The following is a 21,281-nucleotide window of genomic DNA, read 5'->3' as shown; positions in this document are numbered from 1 at the left end:
TAAGCAAATAGAAAAAAAGCATAGATAATCATATTGCACAGAACACATGAGGAAGGAAGGTGAAATAGAGATGCAGCTTAATAAAAGATTGGAAAATGAGAAGATCAGTATGATAGGTTTACAAAAGAAATGGGAACATCTGAGCGCAGGGCAGGATCAAACCAAGGCCTCCACAGAAGATAACAATTCTGAGAATAGAACAGGGGTGGGCAATTAATTCCCAAGAGGCCACATGCAAAACTGGAAGTGTTATGCGCTGGATCAATAGAGCCGCTGCCGCCACAAGCCAGACAAAAACAGCTAAAGGGTGGGATGTGGCTTATAGGCCATTGAATGCCCAGGTCTGATATAGAATTATAGGACTGGGACCTCAGAGATCTTCTAGTCCAACCCCCTACTTAAAGGACGAGGCTTACACCAGCCTAGTCAAATGTCTGTCCAGTCTATTTTTGAAAATCTCCAGGGATGGAGCACCCACAACTCCAGGAGACAAGCTATTCCACTGATTAATTGTTCTCACTGTCAGGAAATGTCTCCTTATTTCTAGATTTGATCTCACTTTAAAGATGCTCCACCTGTTACTTCTTGTCCTGCTCTCTTGTACTTTGGAGAATAAATCCATCCCCTCTTCTCTGTGATAGCCACTCAAGTACTAGAAGACAGTTATCATGTCCCCCCCATCAGACTAAATCACTTTCAAATCATAAGAGATGCCCCTTGTTTTGAAATATAATATAATTATATTATATTACCCAGAAATGAAACTTTAATATTTTTTCTGGTATCTAATACATGTTTCACCCCTCAAAATATGTTTATATTCCCATCTACTGCAGAATATGGAGTATTTCTTTTTTAAAAAAGTTCTTGCAACTTTGCAAAAACAAACACATCTCCAGCACTCACTTTTGTGAGCCACAGTGAACCTCATCATTTGAGGAAATAAGCTAATAAATAGAATGGCATCCTATTAAATACATTAATTTTTAAGATTCCCTAGAACTTTTTGGTTATTTTTCAGGATTCCTTCTGCAGGCCAGGACAAAGAACTCTAAGTGGCTAGTTTAGAGCGTATTAAACTACAATGCAGTTGACTAACTTGTCTGTATGTTGCGTGGTCTGTTTCCTCTGCTATGCAAACAAGACTAGCTGGGCATATTTTTTTTAATCCCATTTATATCCCGCCCTTCTCCGAAGACTCAGGGCAGCTTACAATTTAAGCACAAACCAATGTGCTTAGCAATAGCCTTCATTCTATGTATATGCCTGCTTATTAGGGCTTTTTGCCCCCCCCCCCCAGCGGCATTATTACAAAGTCAGCTTAATTGCCCCCAACAATCTGGGTCCTCATTTTACCTACCTCGGAAGGATGGAAGGCTGAGTCAACCTTGAGCTTGGTGGGATGCGAACCTGCACTAATTGCAGGCAGCTATATATTATATTTATATATATTCAGTATACTATAGCTGAGTTAGCCATGGAATTATGTATTGTGAAATGTTTTAATAAAATATCAAAGTTGTAAGGGACCTTGAAGGTCTTCTAGTCCAACCTCCCACTCAAACATAAAATGGCTCCCTAGTCTCTTCTTAAAAAACCTCCAGTGATGGAGCATCACAACTTCTGACCTATTGGACTTTTAATTGCAGCTAATGTAAACTGCCACAATTTAAATCCCTGAAATATCAAAATGAGAGACCCTAAGTACCACCATTTTGTTCAAGGGGGGGAACCAGCATTCCCGTCCAGTCTATAGCGTAGGTTGCCATAGCAACCCTAAAGCGCGGGAGGAGGACGATCCTTTCAGTGCGGAGTACAACAGCCCCGCCCTCTAAGGTACCCTCGTCAACGATTGGTCAGTTCGCGCGAGGGGCGGGGCGCTACAAAGCATAAACCGGAAGTCGGAAACAGGAAGCAGCTGGGAGGGGGCCAACGAAATAAAAATGGTGGCTTTGCGTTTCGCGTCTCTGCAGCGCGGGAGGAGGTGAGTGGAGACGGAGCGGAAAGGGAGTTCGCGAGCTGTTTGTTCCGCTCCCTCCACGCGCAAAAGTGCTTGCGCTGGACTGCGGGAAGCAACCGTGAGGAGGGGAGTAATAGGAAAAGATTGCCTCTGCGCGCTTGCAGCGTGCCAGGCGCCCCTTCTCATTGGAAGGAGGGGCTGAAAGTTGGAAAGGCAGGGAAAGAAAGTGGAATTCTGGGAGAATTCTTAAGAGACACGAAGTAAGGATGAATTTGTAAAAAAAGCCACGTTGGTTTAACTGTCCCCCAAAGCAGTAACATAACGGAATTGGAAGGGACCTTGGAGGTCATCTAGTCCAACCGCCTGATCAAGCAGGAAAGTCTATACCATTTCAGACAAGTGGCTGTCCACTTCTTGGAAACTTCCAGTGATGAAGCACCTCCAACTTTGGGAGGCAAGCAGTCCCACTGGTTAATTGTTCTCACTGTCAGGAAGCTTCTTAATTCTGGGTTGCTTCTCTCCTTGATTAGTCTCCATTTGTATAGCCCTGTGACCTTGCTGGCTTTAGGATTAGGATTTATTAAATTTATAGGCCGCCCTTCTCCCTAAGGACTCAGGGCGGCTCACAACTGCAGGAACTGGATATAACTAGTCTAAAGAAAAGAAGGACTAGGGAGGACATGATAGCAGTGTTCCACTATTTGAAAGGCTGCCATGAGGAAGAGAGGGTCAATTTATTTTCCAAAGCACCAGAAAGCAAGACAAGAAACAACAGATGGAAACTAAATCAAGGAGAGACGCAACCTGGAACTAAGGAGAAACTTCCTGACGGAACAATTGACCAGTGGAATGGCTGGCCTTCAGAAGTTGTGGGTGTGTCATCACTAGAGGCTTTTAAGAAGAAACTGGACAGCCATTTATCACAAATAGTATAGGTCTCCTGTGGGAGCAAGGGGTTGGACTAGATGCCCTCCAAGGTCCCTTCTGACTCTTAGTATGTTACTGCCCTCCTTGTGTGCCGTTCCCTCCTCCCCCAGCAGGTTGATGTAGAAATGCACTACCTGATTCCCTGTACTTCATGCTGCTCCAGGTTCATTTGCCCTCTGGTTCATCATTGTGTTTGGCACTCATCTAAAAGAGTGTCTCTGCCCATGTGCAGATTTTTTTCTAGCTCCCCATCATATGTGAGTACATATTTGCCAAGGAAATGAGACATTTTACAATGGAGAGAAAAGCCATACTTCTGTTATGCAAGGCTAATCTTACCCTTTTATAAATGTACTTGGGAAAGATTGCATTGTAGAAATGTACTTCCACAATAGACTTAATTTGATTATTGAATTAACTGGGGGGGTGGGGGGGCGGGGTAATCTAGGAAGGCATACATCAGGGGTCTTCAAACTTGGCCTTTTTATGACTTGTGGACTTCAGCTCCCAGAATTCCTCATTGATGGCAAGCCACAAAAACAAGGCATTGTCAAAATTAAGCTTTATATGCTTGTAGTTACTAAGTTTTAATTTGGTTTAGTGTTAGACTTTGGTTTATTTAAATTAAAACCTTATGACCTAACTTGCTATATTTGTTAGACTGCTTTGTCTTGGGCATTGTGTAGTAAAGCTTTAAGTTATGTTCAGCCTAGCAGTTGTTATAGTCTAGCAGTACTTGAAAATAACATGTTGCTTTCTAGATACAAATACTTATATTGTAAATATCTACTTCAAAACATGCGTTTGGGATGCTTACATTAGAAGGAATCTTATTTTTAATCATTGTGTAATTTTTTTCCTAATATTTGATTAATTTTCTTATGCGGAAAGTAATAAAATATTTTACTCTTCAAGTGTGAATAATAGCCCTTAAGTATGTATGTATGTATGTGAAGAGAACTCCGAAATTAGCAAGTTATCTTCATGTGTTTAGTCAAACTTAAAGCTGTTACTACAATTATTAGTCCTAAAAACTTCCTCTAAAGTACAAATGTTGTTTACATTTATTTATTTATTTATTATTGGGACTTATATGCTGCCCTATCTCCCGAAGGACTCAGGGCGGCTAACAACAAAAACGTACAATAAATACAGAAGTTAAATAAAAATTAAAATTAAAGGCCCCTGTAGAATAAATAAAAATTAAAATTAAAATAAATTAAAAATTAAGAGTGAAAAATTAAAAACATAATTAAAATCCCTGTCAGTCCAGGTCAGCCAAGTGGAAAAGGAGTGTTTTGAGGCCGCGGTGAAAGGACCGGAGATCCGGGGCCATCCGAAGCTCAGGGGGGAGCTGGTTCCATAGGGCTGGCACTCCCACAGAGGAGGCCCTCCCCCTGGGGGTCGCCAGCCGACATTGTCTAGCCGACGGTACCCTGAGAAGGCCTTCTCTGTCTGAGCGTCCTGGGCGATAGGAAGTCGTTCCCGGCAGCAGATGGTCCTGCAAGTATCCCAGGCCTAAGCCATGTAGGGCTTTAAAGGTAAGTACCAGCACCTTAAATCTCACCCGGAGGACAACCGGTAACCAATGCAGCTCACGCAGGAGGGGTGTAATATGGGAGTATCGGGGTGCTCCCATCACTACTCGCGCGACCGCACTCTGCACCAGCTGAAGCCTCCGGGTGGTCTTCAAGGGCAGCCCCATGTAGAGAGCATTGCAGTAATCTATACGGGAGGTAACGAGTGCGTGGGTGACTGTACGTAGGGCATCTCGGTCCAGAAAGGGGCGCAACTGGCGTACCAGGCAAACCTGGGCAAATGTCCCCCTAGCCACGACTCGAATATGATCTTCAAAACTGAGTCGTGAATCCAGGAGGACGCCTAGATTGTGTGCTCTATCAACGGGAGGTAATATCTATCCTCCTATAACCAAAGATGGAACCTCTTGGACTAAATGAGATGCCGGCACGTAAAGCCACTCAGTCTTGGCCGGGTTGAGCCGGAGCCTGTTCTTTCCCATCCAAATCTGTACCACTTCCAGGCAACGGGACATCACATCGAGGGCATCACTGGGTTGGTTCGGGGTGGAGATGAAAAGCTGGGTATCATCAGCATATTGATGATACCCCACCCCGAAGCCACGGATGATCTCTCCCAGCGGCCTCATATAGATGTTGAAGAGGAGAGGCAAGAGTACCGACCCCTGAGGCACCCCACAGCTAAGGGGCCTAGGGGTTGACCTCTGCCCCCCTGCCAACACCATCTGCGAACGGTCCGAGAGGTAGGAGGAGAACCACTGCAAAACGGTGCCTCCCACTCCCAGCCCCTCAAGATGACGCAGCAAGATACCGTGGTCGATGGTATCAAAAGCTGCTGAGAGATCTAATAGGACCAGGACAGAGGAATAACCCCTATCTCAGGCCCGCCAGAGATCATTCACCAGCGTGACCAATGCCGTCTCCGTGCTATACCCGGGCCTGAAACCCGATTGGTACGGATCCAGATACTCAGTTTCTTCCAGGACCAAAGGGAGCTGCCGTGCCACCACGGTCTCAACAACCTTCGCAAGAAAGCGAAGGTTGGAGACAGGACGAAAGTTATTTAAAATAGCTGGATCCAATGCAGGTTTCTTAAGGAGGGGCCTTACCACCGCCTCTTTCAAGGCGGCAGGGAAGTACCCTTCACTCAGTGAGGCATTGATAACTGCAAGGAGCCAGCCTCGTGTAACCTCCCGAGACGCATAGACCAGCCAGGAGGGACACGGGTCCAACAGACATGTGGCGGCACTTAATTTCCCCATGATCCTGTCCACTTCATCCGGAGTCACAGGATCAAACTCTTCCCAAAATGTTCTCGGCCAGACCTACCATTTTCCTCTCGTCAGATACTGCCCAGTCAGAGTCCAGACCAGCCCGAATCTGAGCAATTTTGTCCACCAGATATTTACTAAATTCCTCGGCCCGTCCTCGTAAGGGGTTCTCTCCCGTCCCTTGATTTAAAAGGGAGCGGGTCACCCTAAACAGGGCGGCCTGGCGGTTATCTGCGGACGCAATGAGGGTGGTGAAGTAAGCACGCTTTGCCACCTCCATTGCCACAAGATAAGATCTAGAGAAGGATCTTAACTGTGTTCGGTCAGACTCGGACCGACTAGTTTTCCAAATGCTCTCCAGGCCCCTTCTCCGGCGTTTCATCTTCCGCAGGTCCTTGGAGAACCAAGGAGCAAGCCAGGACCTGCGCTATCTAATGGAACACTGCATGAAAAGTAAGGGCCAATAAGAATCCAAGGTAAATAAAATGGATTAATAGTTATATTCATACAAATTCAACAGACTTCAAAAAGGACTTCAAAGGATTTTTTGTGCACTGTGCTCCTTCCTAATCTATGTAGAAACTACCTTATTACACACTTCTTCATATACAATACTATTTCTTCTACAGCAAGACTGGCTTTGAAGTATGGCACACAAATTTTATTAATAGCATGAATAAAATAGCAAGAAGTCAGTTTTATTTTTATTTTTTTTAACCATGCAGGCTGAATCCTATCTGCTGTTAAATTCTGCTGAACTCTTTGGAGCCTACTCCCAAGTAAATAAGTAGAGGATTACAATCTGAACTATATACTTTCCACACAAGGCTGTATTACTTTGTGGAATATATACACAACAGTGCTGCTGTACCTTCAAAGTAACGTTAATATAAAGATGTGTGAAGCACGGATAGGCCTCAACTTAAACCATTTATTTAATGACCATTTGAAGTTATAGTGGCACTGAAAAAAATGACATGTCTGTTTTTCATGCTTACAACCATTGCAGCATCAAGCTGATGGGATGCACACATGTTGGATTTTATAGGCAGATGTGAAATATTTCAACCTTTTTTGTGTCAATAGGATGTTGCTTTTTGTAATTATAGATGATCCAGTCCCAGCACATTTAGTTGGAAAAGGTGAGAGAGGCTATGGATGAAACAGTATTTCAAAGTGATACAGTACTCTCTGATATTCACCTCCACACTGCAAACAGAAGGCATTTTATGGTGAGACTGAATGCTGTTGGCCAGCCAGGTAATATAACAGTTAATGCCACCCATGAGGAGTGGATGCTGTTGATTGAGAGAGAATAAGAGTGACTGAACTTACAGAGCTTGCAGTGCTTTTGACTTGCTCATATTGTGCAAACCCAACTAGCTACAGTTCTCAGCCATGGTTTATGGTTTAGTGCATGTGCTTAAGAGAGGATACAATAAGGAAGAAGAGGAGAAATGAGGGGAACATACTTGTTAGAACCCACTCCAATCCACATTTTAGGAAAGAAAAACTCTTGGAGACAAGATTGTCCAAGCAGGAACTTTTACTAAAACATAGATAGCATAGACAGGATCTGAAAACTGTCTCACAGATCAATACTTGTAAAGTGTCCCCGAGTAATAACCTCACCCCTTAGTCCATTTGGTCAGACCCAGATCAGTCAAGTCTCAGGTGTCAAACCCTTCGTGGGAAAAAGGAGAACCACCAGTACATTTGCAACATTATTACTTCCTCCCCTTCACATTCCATCCGGAGATACAAACCAGAATTCCCCACACACACACACCTTCCTTGTTTGTTCGTAAATCAGATAGGGAGAGGGTGAAATTCAAGGTGCTTGTAATGGTTTTCAAAGCCCTACATGGCATGGGTCCAGAGTATCTTGGGAATCACCTGCTGCCGGCATCAACTTCCCTCTGCCCGGTACGCTCCCACAGAGAGGGCCTCCTAAGGGTGCCACCGTTCGGAGAATGCCGCTTGGTGGCTCCCAGGGGGAGAGCGTTCTCTGTGGGCGCGCCTGACCTATGGAACCATTTACCGGTTGAGCTCCGGATGGCTCCCGACCTTCGCTCCTTCCGACGCGATCTAAAAACATATCTATTTAAGCAATCCGGTCTGGTCTGAGGGGTTTAATTTTAATTGTGGTTTTAATTTATCTTCTACATTTGGGCAGTAGGGCTTAATTTATTTTCAATTTTCTGTATTTGTGCATTTTGACATTTATGTCACTGTTCACCGCCCTAAGTCCTTCGGGAGAAGGGCGGTATACAAATCAAATAAATAAATAAATAAATAAATAAATTTCCTTTCATCGGCAAGAGCCAGAATTTTCCCCACCCCCTTCTTTGTTGTTGTTCGAAGTTCAGAGGGAGAGGGTTTCTTTCATCGGTCTTATGATGGCCACCAGGCAGGCTGAATGTGCAAACATTGCATCTAAGGGAAAGAGAGGGGGCAATTAGCACCCCTGTCTTCTCTTTCCTCCTTGGGAATGGCAGAATCCAGTAAGGGGGGTGAGATTTGGGTTTGCACAGAGAGAGAAATGAAATATGAGTGGATTCTGACAATACTAGTAAAATGCATCCAAGTAAGAAAGGGACCATGAAGGGTGTGATAGAAGATTTAAGTAAAAAGGAAGAGACTTCAGAGGGAGGACAGCACATGGATGGGCTTGATGGAACAGAAATGAAATACATCTGCGAAGCCCAAGAGAGAAGATATTTCCCTATATCTGATTTGAAATCCTCAGAATGTCTATTGCTTGGAATTGTTGCAGAATATTATTTATTATTTATTTAATTGGATTTATATACCGCCCTTTCCCGAAGGACGGTAAGAAGACAGGAGCAGAACATGATAGAAGTGAAGAAACTCGAATCACTCAGTATAGGAATTTTAAACCTCCATATACATAATTAAGAGTTCAGTTTCACGTAGTTTCCAAAACATATGCAAGCCCAGTTAAATTGATGGATGTGTCCCAAATAACTGTAAAATAAAAATCTAGGGAAAACAGTCCCTAGAACTTTAGAAAGCCTAATTCTCCTTTTAAGTTTCTTTAAATGTGCAGGTCGTCTGCTTGCAAAGTAATAATCATCTGAAATTGTTGCCTCTTAGTCTTTCTCTCGCAGTTCAGACTTCTTTTGGACGATAACCAGGGTGACCCTGAGAAGGAACATGGAGACCAAAAAGCATCCCTGGGCTGCCAGGTCAGAAGTGAGGAAGAATTAATTGCAGACGGCAGAGCTGGTGCTGAAGATTCTCCAGACAGTCCCAAAAAGGAAGGTGATTCCTGTGGAAGAATTAAGGCCTTGTTGGATGATGATGGGGACCTGCAGGTGGTCCGGAAAGTGCCCCTCCCTCCTGCAGGAGATGAGGATCATACAAGGACTAAGGCCTGCCCCATCATTTTGACTAAGGGTGGAGATGTCTTGGAAGAACAGGAGCAGGACAGCAACAGTTGCGATGTTGTTAAAATAGGTCAGTAACACCCTAATATTCATTTCTCATACAAGTAGTGCTCAGCTTATAACCAATTGCTTAGCAACCATTCAAGGTTACAACAGATCTCCCAGGGCTACTTATGACTTGGATTCAAAGTGCTGACAATGGAGGGAGGGTAATCATGTGATCCCGTTTGTACACTTGCCAGCTGACCTACATTTACAATCCTAGTAATGTCCCACAATCACATGACCATAATTTACAACATTTACAATATGGCTGGCTGGAGAATTCTGAGAGTTGAGGTCCACGCATCTTAAAAGTTGCACAGTTGAGAAACACTGCTGTACAGGGTTGGTTTTTCACTTTAGGGCAGAAGAAGATCTCTTTTTTTATTACAATGGTGAACAGGAATTAAAAGTTCATACTTTAATTCCCCATTTCGGATTCTTGCCCTTCCTACTCTGATAGGCTGTGAATTATACAGTTTTCAAACCATATCTCAAGAAAGGAAGTATTTTCCACTCCTGTCTTTTCATGTTCATATTTTCTGAGCTTTAGGGCAAAAGCAGTTTTGAAGAATACGTTTTGGGGGGCAATAATGAATTTGGCATAATGAAAAAGATTCCTTGTCTGTTTTTCTGTTCCAGAGCACACCATGGCGACACCTTTAGAAGATGTTGGGAAGCAGGTAGGAAGCAGGATTGCTGTCCATTTCCCATCCTTTTAAGTCCACATCTCATATAATAATTCTTCCTGGTTTCGAAGGTCTGGCGAGGAGCTTTCCTGCTTGCTGATTACATCCTCTCAAAGCAAGATCTGTTCAAGGGTTGCACCGTGCTGGAGCTTGGGGCAGGAATCGGGTTTGTTGGCATCATCATGGCAAAAGCTGCCAAGACCGTTTATTGCACAGGTATCTCTTTAGTTCAACTTTTTGGGTGGTTTGGAAATCATAATATTGGGCTATTTAAAAACAACGTTTCAAAAAGGAGTCCCATGTTTTCAAAATGCCTATTGTCATCCCCGACGTACAGCCATTTATTTAGTGACTACAATGGTACTAAAAAAAATGACTGACTGTCACAACATCCTTGCTGTCACAGTGTCACTATTTGCATACTTGGCAATCGGCATGTATTTATGACACTTGCAGCATCCCAGGGTCACATTATTGCTGTTCGCAAGCTTCCTAGACAGCTTCCAGCGAGCAAAGGCAGTTGGGGGAACCGGATTTGCTTAATGACCCCAACAAAAAGGTCATAAAATTAGGCCTGATTCACTAAATGGCCACATTATTTAGCTGTGGAAGTTCCCGTTCCAATTGTGACCATAGGTTGAGGACTTACTTGTGAGTTAACTCGGCATGAAACTATTAGATATTTATCTTGCCTTTTATTTATTGAAACACACATATATTAGTCAACTTAAGATGGCAAACATACATAATACCCCTCTCTCTTTATTTTTACCAAAACAACAACCCTGTAAGGTGAGTTGGGTTGAGAGAGGACTGGCCCAAAGTCACCCAACCAGCTTTCATGCCTAAGGCGGGACTAGAATTCACCATCTCCTGGTGATTGGCCCAAAGTCATTAAGCTGGTTTTCATGCCTAAGACAGGACTAAAACTCACCATCTCCTGGCTTCTAGGGCAGCACCTTCCGCAAACCGGCTCTTTGGGATTCTGATATCTCTCATCTTTTTTGTTTTTAAAGATGTTGGTGAAGACCTACTGAGCATGTGTGAACGAAATGTAGCCTTAAACAAGCACATCACTGAGCCAGCAGGTAAAAGATAAGTAAGTTCCATTGGATATAAATGTGTGTGTGTGTGTGGGGGGGGTTTGATGCTGAACAAACCTGCATGAGATTGTGTTGAAATGTGCTATCAAAATTGTTCAATGTTTTCATGTTCAGCAACTAAAACAAACATCAAATTTGAGATGCACTGAGTGATACAGTGGTTATCTTTGATTGGTTCCGGGACATGCGATGAGTACCCAACAGATTTTTCCCATAAGGTATAATATAACGAGGCACAAGGCAGCCGACAATGACATGTTCTAGCTTGTGCATCAAGAACCAAACAAATGATGAGTACTGGGACAAAAATTTTCCTGTCAAAATACATTGAGTACCAAATTCAATGAGTTTCAAAGCAGTTGAATACCAGGGTACCACTGCATGTACTTCATATACTTGCTTCCGGTATATTTTATGACTTATGATCTTGAGTGCTGCCTCTGGACAAGTGGCTAATATGTTTTATCATTTTAATCTGGCCATAAGTTCTATAGAAGAACAAGAAATTTTGAACAAAAAATTATTAGTCTATCCTATCTATCCTTCAATCCTCATGATTCCAATGGATATCTAAAAGAGTATTTGTGTACTACATTTTCTTCTCTTCATTGAAGAAAAGTACACTGCATTCCTCTAGTACAGGGGTCAGCAACCTGAAACAGCAAAAGAGCCACTCGGAACCGGTTCCGTCACACACACAAAAAAGTGGGAGCCGCAAAATGTGCGTGCACGCATGCACATGCGCAGAACAAGGCAAAATGTGCACGGACGAAGGCAGCAGCTCTCCAGACGGGGTGGCGGAGGTTTGGAGAGCTGCCTCCGCCACCCAATTTGGAGAGCTGCTGCCTTGGTCAAACACGGATGAGGGCAGAAGCTCTCCAAACGGGACGGCGGAGGTTTGGAGAGCTGCGCGGAAGGCAGCAGCTCTCCAAACCTCCACCGCCCCGTTTGGAGAGCTGCTGCCTTTGTCAAACACAGACGAAGGCAGAAGCTCTCCAAACGGGGCGGCAGAGGTTTGGAGAGCTGCGCGGAAGGCAGCAGCTCTCCAAACCTCCGCCGCCCCGTTTGGAGAGCTACTGCCTTTGTCAAACACGGACGAAGGGAGCAGCTCTCCAAACTAGACGCCAAAGGTGCTCGGAACGCTGTTACCTTCCCACCGTAGTGGTCCCTATTTTTCTACTTGCATTTTTACCTGCTTTAGAACTGCTAGGTTGGCAGAAGCTAGGACGAGTAACAGGCGCTCACTCTGTTACTCGGCACTCGGGATTCGACCCGCCAAACTGCCGACCTTCTGATCGACAAGCTCAGCGTCCTAACCCACTGAGCCACCGCGTCTCTTTGGCTTAGAAGGTTGCAAAAGGGGATCATGTGACCTTGGGACACTGCGACTGTGTAAGGACCCACCTCAGCTAAGCCACCCAAGAAAGCAGAACTCTTGAAACAGGCATTGTCTCAAAAGGAAACTTTAATTAGGGGTTAGTGACAGTAGGGAAGTGAAGGCGAGATCTGGGGAAAATCCCGCTTAAACGGTATAGTTAAACCAGGAATATTCCTCCTCCCACCAGAGTCATAATTTCCATTTGAAATCCAGTCAATCCACAGGTGGCACGATGCGCAGGTAGCTGGCACAGTTGGCGTGCATCTCAAGGTCTTCTCCAGTTTCATTTCTCCGTAATCAAGAAGAAGAAAGAAAAGGAGGCACTTTCTTCTCTCAATGGATAGAGGCGGGAAAGGAAGGGTAGAAAGCAAAAGTTATCCCAAGCAAGTCCCCCCAACCTTCCCAGGAGAATGGCAGGCCCCAAACAGGAACACATATGCAGGGAAAACAATAAGGGTTTGGGGATCTGATAGACCATCATAAATATGAGCCAGTTGCCAAGCGTCTGAATTTTGATCATGTGTCCAATGGGGACGCTGCAACGGTCATAAATGTGAAAAATGATCATAAGTCGCTTTTTTCAGTACTGTTGTAACTTTGAATGGTCACTAAATGAACTGTTGTCAAGGACTACGTGTATAGAATGGATAAATATCTCTACAGTACATAGCACAGGTAATCCTTATGGCCATTTGTTCAACAATTCCAAGTTGTAACACTGCTGAAAAATAAGACTCATTCTTGAGGTTACGACTATAACTAGTCTTGGGATTGCAAATCTCCTGAGCCACATGGTCACAGTGCGCAACCTTCACAGGCAGCTTCCAACAAGCAAAGTTAATAGGGAAAGCCAGATCCAATTAACAGCCATGTGATTCACTTAACGACTATGTTGACTCGGTTAATTGCCGCAGTGAAAATGGCTGTAAAATCTGGCCCGATCCCATGGTGATTAGCTTAGCAATGCAATTCCAGTCCCAGTTGTGGTTGTAAGTTGGATGTCAACGATGTGACAATTAAGAAATTGCAGCCATTTTACCTTTTGCTTTACATGTGCTTTTTCTGTTGTTTGGGATCCTCAGATATAGAAGGAGGGAAAGGGGGAATGCTTGAGCTTTTTAAGTTAGGCTGGCTCAGGAATTCTGGAAGTTGAAGTCCACGAGTCATAAAAGAGCCAAGGTTGCCTACCCCTGGTCTAAACAATTGCAGCTAGGTGCGCTTCAAGGTCAATTCTAGATAAAGGTTTGGTGGGCTGTAAAGTGGGGAGGAGAGCCCGTGTTTTAGATTAATTGGTGAATGTTATTTATGACAGCCTTTATGGGGTGGGAATTGCAACTTGTTATATTGTATCGGGAAGGGAATATTCTTGGGTTCAACTATGTAAGTGCTGATACTTTGTTTCCTGAATAAAATGTTCTTTAAGGAAGAAATCTTTGCCTTGAAGTTCTTTTAACTGGCTTCATCTATCAGAACTATGACATTAATCCAAGACACATCGCAATGGCATTGCCACTATATTCTTGTTTATTTTATGAATTGCTTGTATCCAGTGGTGGGATTCAACCAGTTCGCACCGGTTCAGTAGAACCAGTAGCTATTTTTTTTAATACAAGTTTTATTGATTTTTTAGTTTTACGTCCAGGTATTTATGAAGCAATACGGTGGTTGGGTAGTTAAAAGTAAACAATAGTAAATAACAATCATTTGTAGATAGGTCAAGTTACATCAACAAGAATTCCCTCTCCAATTCCCTTAGTTATGATAGCATAGTCAAATTAATCAAATTAATACATTTCTAATTATAACACAATCATTTAGAACAATTTTCATTATATTTTCACATATACATATCCATGTCCTGTTTTTACATTTTACCTAATTGGGATAAGATAATCCGAACTAGCCTATAATATATAAAAGAAAACTTAATTTTTGGGTAGCCCACATTTCCCCATTTCATTATATAGTAATTATCCTATCTAAATTACATATATTGTTCATTTCAGTGCATTCTTATGTTATACAAATTTATTCTATTTAACATCTTAATAGTTCACTAATTATTGAGAAAATATATTTTGTTGTATTCTTCCAAATTCTGTAATATTTCAATTCTAATAGCTAACTTTGCTTTCCTTTAAAGGTCCAAAAGTTAAGTACACAATAAATGTGTATCTTTTAAAGATTCCCCTTAGGCCATTAAGAAATTTTTTTAGCTCTATCATTACAACAAATATATTCTATTTAACATCTTAGTAGTTCATCCATTTTTTAAGATAATATCTCTTATTATATCATTGCAAATTCTATAATATAATTCAAAGTTATGTTCTGAAAGCTAATCTATTTCATTATATAGTAATTATCATATCTGAAATACATACATATGCTATTTGTCATCCTTACAATTCATCTATAGTTAAGAAAGTATGTTTTATTATTTGTAGCTAATTTTCATTCCCTTAAAAATCTAGATCCTAGATATATAGACTCAGTTTATATCTTTTAACAATTGAGAGAAAAATTTAAGCTTTATTATTGCAAGTCCTAACACTTAAAACAGAAAAAGGAGAAAAATTCATTTAAATCTAATTCTAGCTTTCTTTTTGTGCCAGGCAGGCTTCCATAGCATTGCCTTTAGCTTCTCAAATGTGTCTCCCTTTCTTCCTGTTTGAATCCAGGGAGACCATACAGTTATCAATTTATCATAGAGAGTGACCCCTTTGTAGTCATTAAATTTTCATTGCAGTAAATCCAATCTCCATGTTTGGTGTAGTGAAGTTCTTAGTTCACTCTTGTCTTCTTTCCAATCCATCTGGCTTAAGTAAGAGGTCATATCTGGTGTTGTAATTATTGTTTGTTTGGTTGAAGTCTTGGTGTACTGTATTTGAAGGCCTTTGGCATCCTCCATCTTAGTATTGCTTTCTTCAGCTTTTGTTATTTCTTGGATTGTAGGTTTTATAGTTGAAATCAAAGTTTGGGCTTCAAGGCTCTCAGTATATTGTACTTGTATTTTAAAGTCCCCTGTTTTGTTATTAAATTCCTCATCCTCTGTTCATTTTTGGATTGTCAATTCATCAATTGAAGTAAGTGTCTCATTTGTTAACTTTGTGCTATCAAATTTGTCTTTAAGTCTGGCTTTTATTTCTGCGGTCATTGCCAGAATTGTATCAAGTATGAGTTTATAGTCAAGTGGTGGGATATATTCTTCCATTTCTTTAATATTTTACAGATAGGCCTTTAGTGGAGGCTATTTTAATAAAAGTCAATAAATGTCCACCTCCACTATTCCTAAAGGTTGTTTTCAGTGCCAGGTGTTCCCAATTTTTATCTTTAAAGATAGTGTCAAGGACAAATCTGTTAAAGCCAGGTCTCAGAGTAAAAAAAAAAATTACTTGCTATACCAGGGTTCGCCACAAGATGTCCTCAATAGCATATACAATCCTTTTGCAGAGTAATATGTCTGTTATCCAATTAATTCATTTTTAGTAGTAAATAGGGTAGTAAGTCCCCATAAAAATAGACAATAAAAACTTTTTAGTGGCCCAAAAATTTCAGAGGTACAGATAGAGATGCTTAGTTATTTAGCTTAGTCATTTGATTTCTTTTGAGGCTTTAAAGTTGTAAATCCTCAAGTTAGCAGTCGCCAAATTTTCAAGAAGGGGGAAAAGATTTTCAAGAAAGTCCCACAGGAAAGTAATTAGGGAAGTAAGAAGGGTAAAGTCTCACCCAAATCCTCCAGATTGCTTTGTTGTGATTGATAGTGATTTTGGCTTTCGGCAGGGAATGGCTTAACATGGCCGATCTTCTTCGGTCCAGAGGAGTAACTCTGGATCAAACAGAGGGCTGCCACCCTTCCGCTATCGCAGAGAGATAGCCTCCTCACGGTGGTCGCCCCTCCAGGGCGACTTTTAACCCTTTACAGGGTCCTCCAATGAAGTAAGACTGAATGGCAGGGGGAGAGCTTCTCCCGGCATGTCCGCCAGCACCATGCGCGCAAACCAGAAGCCCTGAACTGGTAGCTAAATTTTGTTGAGTTCAGAGAATCAGCTGAACCCATGCTGCTTCTAAAAATCCGTTCTAGGCCTGGGAGGCCTGGAGGAGGCCTCCCAGGCCTAGAACGGCCCGCTGGAAATGCGTTGATGTCACTTCCAGAAGTTCGTTCTAGGCATGGTGGAGGCCTCCCAGGCCTAGAACGCCCTGCTGGAAGTGCATTGATGTCACTTCCAGAAGTCTGTTCTAGACCTCAGAGGCCTGGAGGAGCCCTCCCAGGCTTAGGACAGTCCACAGGAAGTGCGCTGATGTCACTTCCGGAAGTCCATTCTAGGCCTCGGAGGCCCAGGCCTGCTTCCATGCAGAGAACCGGATGTTAAGGTATTTGAATCCCACCACTGCTTGTATCCTAATAGTCTTCCTTTCTTTCCACTTATTATTTTGCGGATTTTTTAGGAAGTGAAATTAGAGTTAAAAAGCTGGATTGGCAGGAAGACAATTTCTGCACTGGTATGTAAACCTTCTCTATAGCTGGATTTGATGTTTCCTTTCCAATCTCTAATTTAAAACTCAGGATTTTATCTGAGATGACGAAACTAAAGGCGTATAGCCTTTACATTTTTTCATTTCATTGAGTAAACCATAGTGTTGCTTGGCTTAATTGGGGGGGGGGGGTCAAAGGCATGAAGAGCAAAATGTAGAATTCAGCTTGTTGCAGACAACCCAAAGTGTCATTTAAAGAAGAGAATCTCGGGGTTTTTTTTCTTTTATTGAGATGGACAAAAGATGCTTCCTTTTAAAATCTAAAATTTGCTTCAATTATTTCATGCCATGAAGGGCCCTGGCACTTCAAATAAATGTGCAAAACAGAACAGATTTTAAATGGAAGTGTCAGTGTACGAATGATGAAAGAAAAAGACGAAATATAAGCAAATGTGGTTGGGAACAGGCTAAAACGGGTCTTCAAACTTGGCCCTTTTATGATTCATGGACTTCAACTCCCAGAATTCCTCAGCCAGGCACACCGGCTGAGGAATTCTGGGAGTTGAAGTCTATGAGTTATAAAAGGGCCGAGTTTGAAGACATCTGGGCTAAACCAAACCTTCACAGAGTGGGGTGGGTTCTTCTATAAAACCCGATGTGTAACAGGCTCGGCGGTCTTGAGGTGGTCAGATTACTGTGTAAAAGCAGAATTATGAAATGAAAATCAGCCTTAATCTCTGAGCAAGTGTTGAAGTTGCTATTGGATTTTCTCCCAAAATTTCTGCTGCTTTTAAATAATTTTATTTTCATTTCTTGTGGTCAAAGACTAGTACAGATTAAATATATCTTAGAATTTGTTAATTTATTTTTAAGAAAGCAGTCATTATTCCTGAAGAGAAAAAAGAAAAGTACAAAAGTACAAACTAAGAGGATAAACAGGAAAAAAATTTTTATACTTATAATTATAGGTTTAACAATGAACACACTACTATAGTATAAGCAATGCACTGTATTATTGTAAGATATTACTGAATATCTGCCATGGTAACAACTATTACTGTATCTTTTGATTGGTAGAGAATATTACACTTTCCAGCAGCCCCCTACTCCCCCTGGAGTAGCATCAGTTTTCCAGTTTCTTAACATAATTCTTTTTATTTATTTATTTATTTATTTATTTATTTATTTATTTATTTATTTTATTTCATTTTATTATTTTATTTTATTTATTTATTTATTTATTTATTTATTTATTTACCGCCCTTCTCCACCCCATCCTCCATGCTTGATACAGCCACAAATCCTGATAAACAGTCAAATTCCAAAGTTCTGGTATTTGCTTCAATATTTTATTATTTTATTTTATTTTATTTTATTTCTTTAACTTGTATACCACCCATCTTGCTACGTTTTAGCATTTAAAGCTTTTTATGCAAATCCATCAGTATACAGTACATTAATATACTATCCCCCAAACAACCCACATGATTTATGTGTTCATGTCACCTGGGTCAGTCAAATTTTTACATCTCCAGCATCAGAAATCTGATGTCCATCCTTCAGTTATATTTTTGGGCAGTCCATTTTTTTGATAAACTGCCATTTTTTTGATAAATCAACATTAATCTCAGATCTGTAGATGCCATCCCAGGATTCCTGCTTACTTGTTAACTAGCTTCAACAGAAGAAAACAGGGTCAGGTTTCACCCAGTTGGCTGTGACCACCTATGCTAGATTGCCTCCTTGGTAGCCAATACAGGTAGTCCTCAACTTATAACCATTTGTTTAGTGCAGGGATAGCAACCTTGGCTCTTTTATGACTTGTGGACTTCAATTCCCAGAATTCCTGAGCCAGCATGGCTCAGCTTGGAAACCTCTCCTTTCCCCTCAGCATGGCTGGCTCAGGAATTCTGGGAGTTAAAGTCCACAAGTCATAAAAGATCCAAGGTTGCCTAACCCTGGTTTAGTGGCTGAAATTACAACGGCACTGAAAAAAGTGTCTTGTCACCATTTTTTCATGCTTTTGCAGCTTCCCCATGGTCAGGTGATCAAAATTTGGGTGCTTGGCAACTAACCTGTTGCCGTGTCCTAGGATCATGTGATCACCACTTCCCACAAGCAAAGTCAGTGGGGAAGAGCCAGATTCATTTAATGCCCATGAGATTCACTGAACAGCTGCGGTTATTCGCTTAGCAACTGTGGCAAAAAAGACAGTACAATGGGGCAAAATTCACTTAACAAATGCCTTGCTTAGCCACAGAAACTTTGGGCTTAATTGTACTCATAAGCTGAGGACTACATGTGTATATCAAGGCATAAAATAACCCCAAAATCCAGCTGCCTAGATGTTTTCTTCCTATCAATACCTTTTTCCTTGCACAGCATGTAATTTACATTGTAAGCCTGCAGATAGAACCTGGTTCAGTTCTCAGTTCCCCATGGAAAATTTGAAATATGCAGTAAAATAAGTATTTGTACATATATTTTTTCATTTTGCTGTAGATCCTGAGGATTGCTTCAGCTGGTCCGAAAAAGAGATTGCTGAGCTGCATGATCTCACCACTGTGATTTTGGCTGCTGATGGTATGGAAACAGGTTTGGGAATGGATTGAGGCTATAAAACAGGAGTATGGGTTGTATAAACAGAGGCTTAGAATCAAGATAACATGAAGTATTAGTAACGCTTTATAAAACCCTAGTGAGACCAAACCTGGAATACTGCAATGAATTTTGATATCACAAAAATGATGTTGAGAATTTGGAAAAAAAGTCAGAGAAGAGCAACTAAGATGATCAAAGGCCTGGAGACTAAAACATATGAAGAACAGCTGCAGGACTTGGGTTTGGCTAGTCTAAAAAAAGAAGAAACAGGGGAGACATGATAGCAGTATTCCAGTATTTGAGGGGCTGCCACAAAAAAGAGGGGGTCAAATTATTCTCCAATGCATCAGATGGAAGGATGAGAAACAATGGTTGGAAACTGATCAAAGAGAGAAGCAACCTGGAATTAAGGAGAAGCTTCCTGACAATGAGGACAATTAACCACCAGAAATTGTGGGCACTCCATCACTGGAGATTTTTAAGAAGAGACTAGACAGTCACTTGTCTGAGATGGTATAGGTTGTCCTGCTTAAGCAGGGGACTGGACTAGAAGACCTCCAAGGTCCCTTCCACCTCTATTCTATTCTAATCAGCTTTCATGAGATTGGAATGTCAGAATCAGGTTGATTCAGGGAAAGGTGATTCAAGTGATGGTTGCTTCAGGTAAGGATGTGCACAAACCTTTCAGTTCTTGGACTTGGCTCCCAATCAATTTGACAAAACCCAGTTGTCAACGTTGCAAACATTGGACGTTTTTGCCTTTCCTTTTAAAACTGTTTTGCTTTTGAAAAATGAAGCTGGGGGGGGGAGGAGAATGCTACCCCGATTGCTTTTTTTAATAAGTAAGGAATTACATTGAAATAGAATGGAACAGAAGCTTTGCATGTTAAACTAATTGGAGAATGTGATTTATGACATTTAAATTAAGGGAGGGAATTGTGTTTGATATGATGTGTTCAGGGGAGGAGAATTCAGATTTTGGCATCCATCCATGAGTGCCGATGCTTCGTTCTCATTATTATAGACTTTTTAGAATAAACAATGCCAGAATGTTCTTTGAACTGTCTCATTAGTCAGAACCATGACACCAGTTTCATTCTGGGATTCAGATTGGTTCAGAAATTTGAATTATCGGAGGAATAGCTATGAAATCACACCCACGTATTTGTGCAGCTATGATACGAACCTATATTTTTGAAAAATGTTTGTTTAGTCATCTCAAAAAGCATCACAAAATGAGGCATACTGTACCACATTAAATTTAAAATATTTATTATTTATTTATTAATTCGGTTTATATACCGCCCTACTCCCGAAGGACTCAGGGCGGTTTACAAGGCAAAATTTAAAAACAATACAATATAAAATTAAAATAAAATTAAATTAAGTCTAGCCCCAAAAAATTAAAATCACAATCTAAAAACATTAAAACCCCTCAGTCCAGACCAGATAGCTCAAAGAGCCAGGTTTTTAGGTCCCGGCGAAATGAACGAAGGTCGGGAGCAGTCCGGAGTTCCGTTGGCAGTTGATTCCATAGGGCAGGCGCGCCCACAGAGAACGCCCTCCTCCTGGGGATCGCCCGTCGGCAATCCCTGACCGGCGGTACCCTGAGGAGGCCCTCCCTGTGGGAGCGCACAGGACGATGGGAAATTGATGCTGGCAGCAGGTGCTTCCTCAGATAATCCGGGCCCATGCCATTTAGGGCTTTATAGGTCATCACCAGCACCTTGAATCTCACCCGGAGGGCAACTGGAAGCCAATGCAGCTCGCGGAAAAGAGGTGTTACATGGGAGTATCGGGAAACTCCCATCACAACTCGCGCGGCTGCATTCTGCACCAGCTGAAGCCTCCGAGTGGTCCTCAGGGGCAGCCCCATGTAGACAGCA

General features: G+C 41.8%; 1 protein-coding gene across 6 annotated transcripts in view; it reads left to right on the top strand.

Annotated features, from left to right (window-relative positions):
* Positions 1-1,922: 1,922 nt before the first annotated feature.
* The window catches only part of METTL22 (methyltransferase 22, Kin17 lysine), a 31,164-nt gene continuing 11,805 nt past the window's right edge, over positions 1,923-21,281 (top strand). For 2 of the 6 annotated variants that reach the window (XM_083372572.1, XM_083372567.1), the window contains exons 1-8: positions 1,924-1,984; positions 6,806-6,956; positions 8,814-9,176; positions 9,791-9,831; positions 9,909-10,053; positions 10,854-10,925; positions 16,768-16,821; positions 19,297-19,377. In XM_083372572.1, coding sequence (XP_083228698.1) covers positions 6,851-6,956; positions 8,814-9,176; positions 9,791-9,831; positions 9,909-10,053; positions 10,854-10,925; positions 16,768-16,821; positions 19,297-19,377 — 862 coding nt within the window. In that variant the 5' untranslated portion in view covers positions 1,924-1,984; positions 6,806-6,850. The other 4 variants (XM_083372568.1, XM_083372571.1, XM_083372570.1 and 1 more) reach the window with 4 other exon arrangements.

Source organism: Vipera ursinii (genome assembly GCF_947247035.1).
Source record: "Vipera ursinii genome assembly, chromosome: 13".
In the NCBI taxonomy this organism is placed as follows: domain Eukaryota; kingdom Metazoa; phylum Chordata; class Lepidosauria; order Squamata; family Viperidae; genus Vipera; species Vipera ursinii.
The sequence above is the reverse complement of the archived record's forward strand: the minus strand, read 5'-3'. Positions and strand labels throughout refer to the sequence as shown.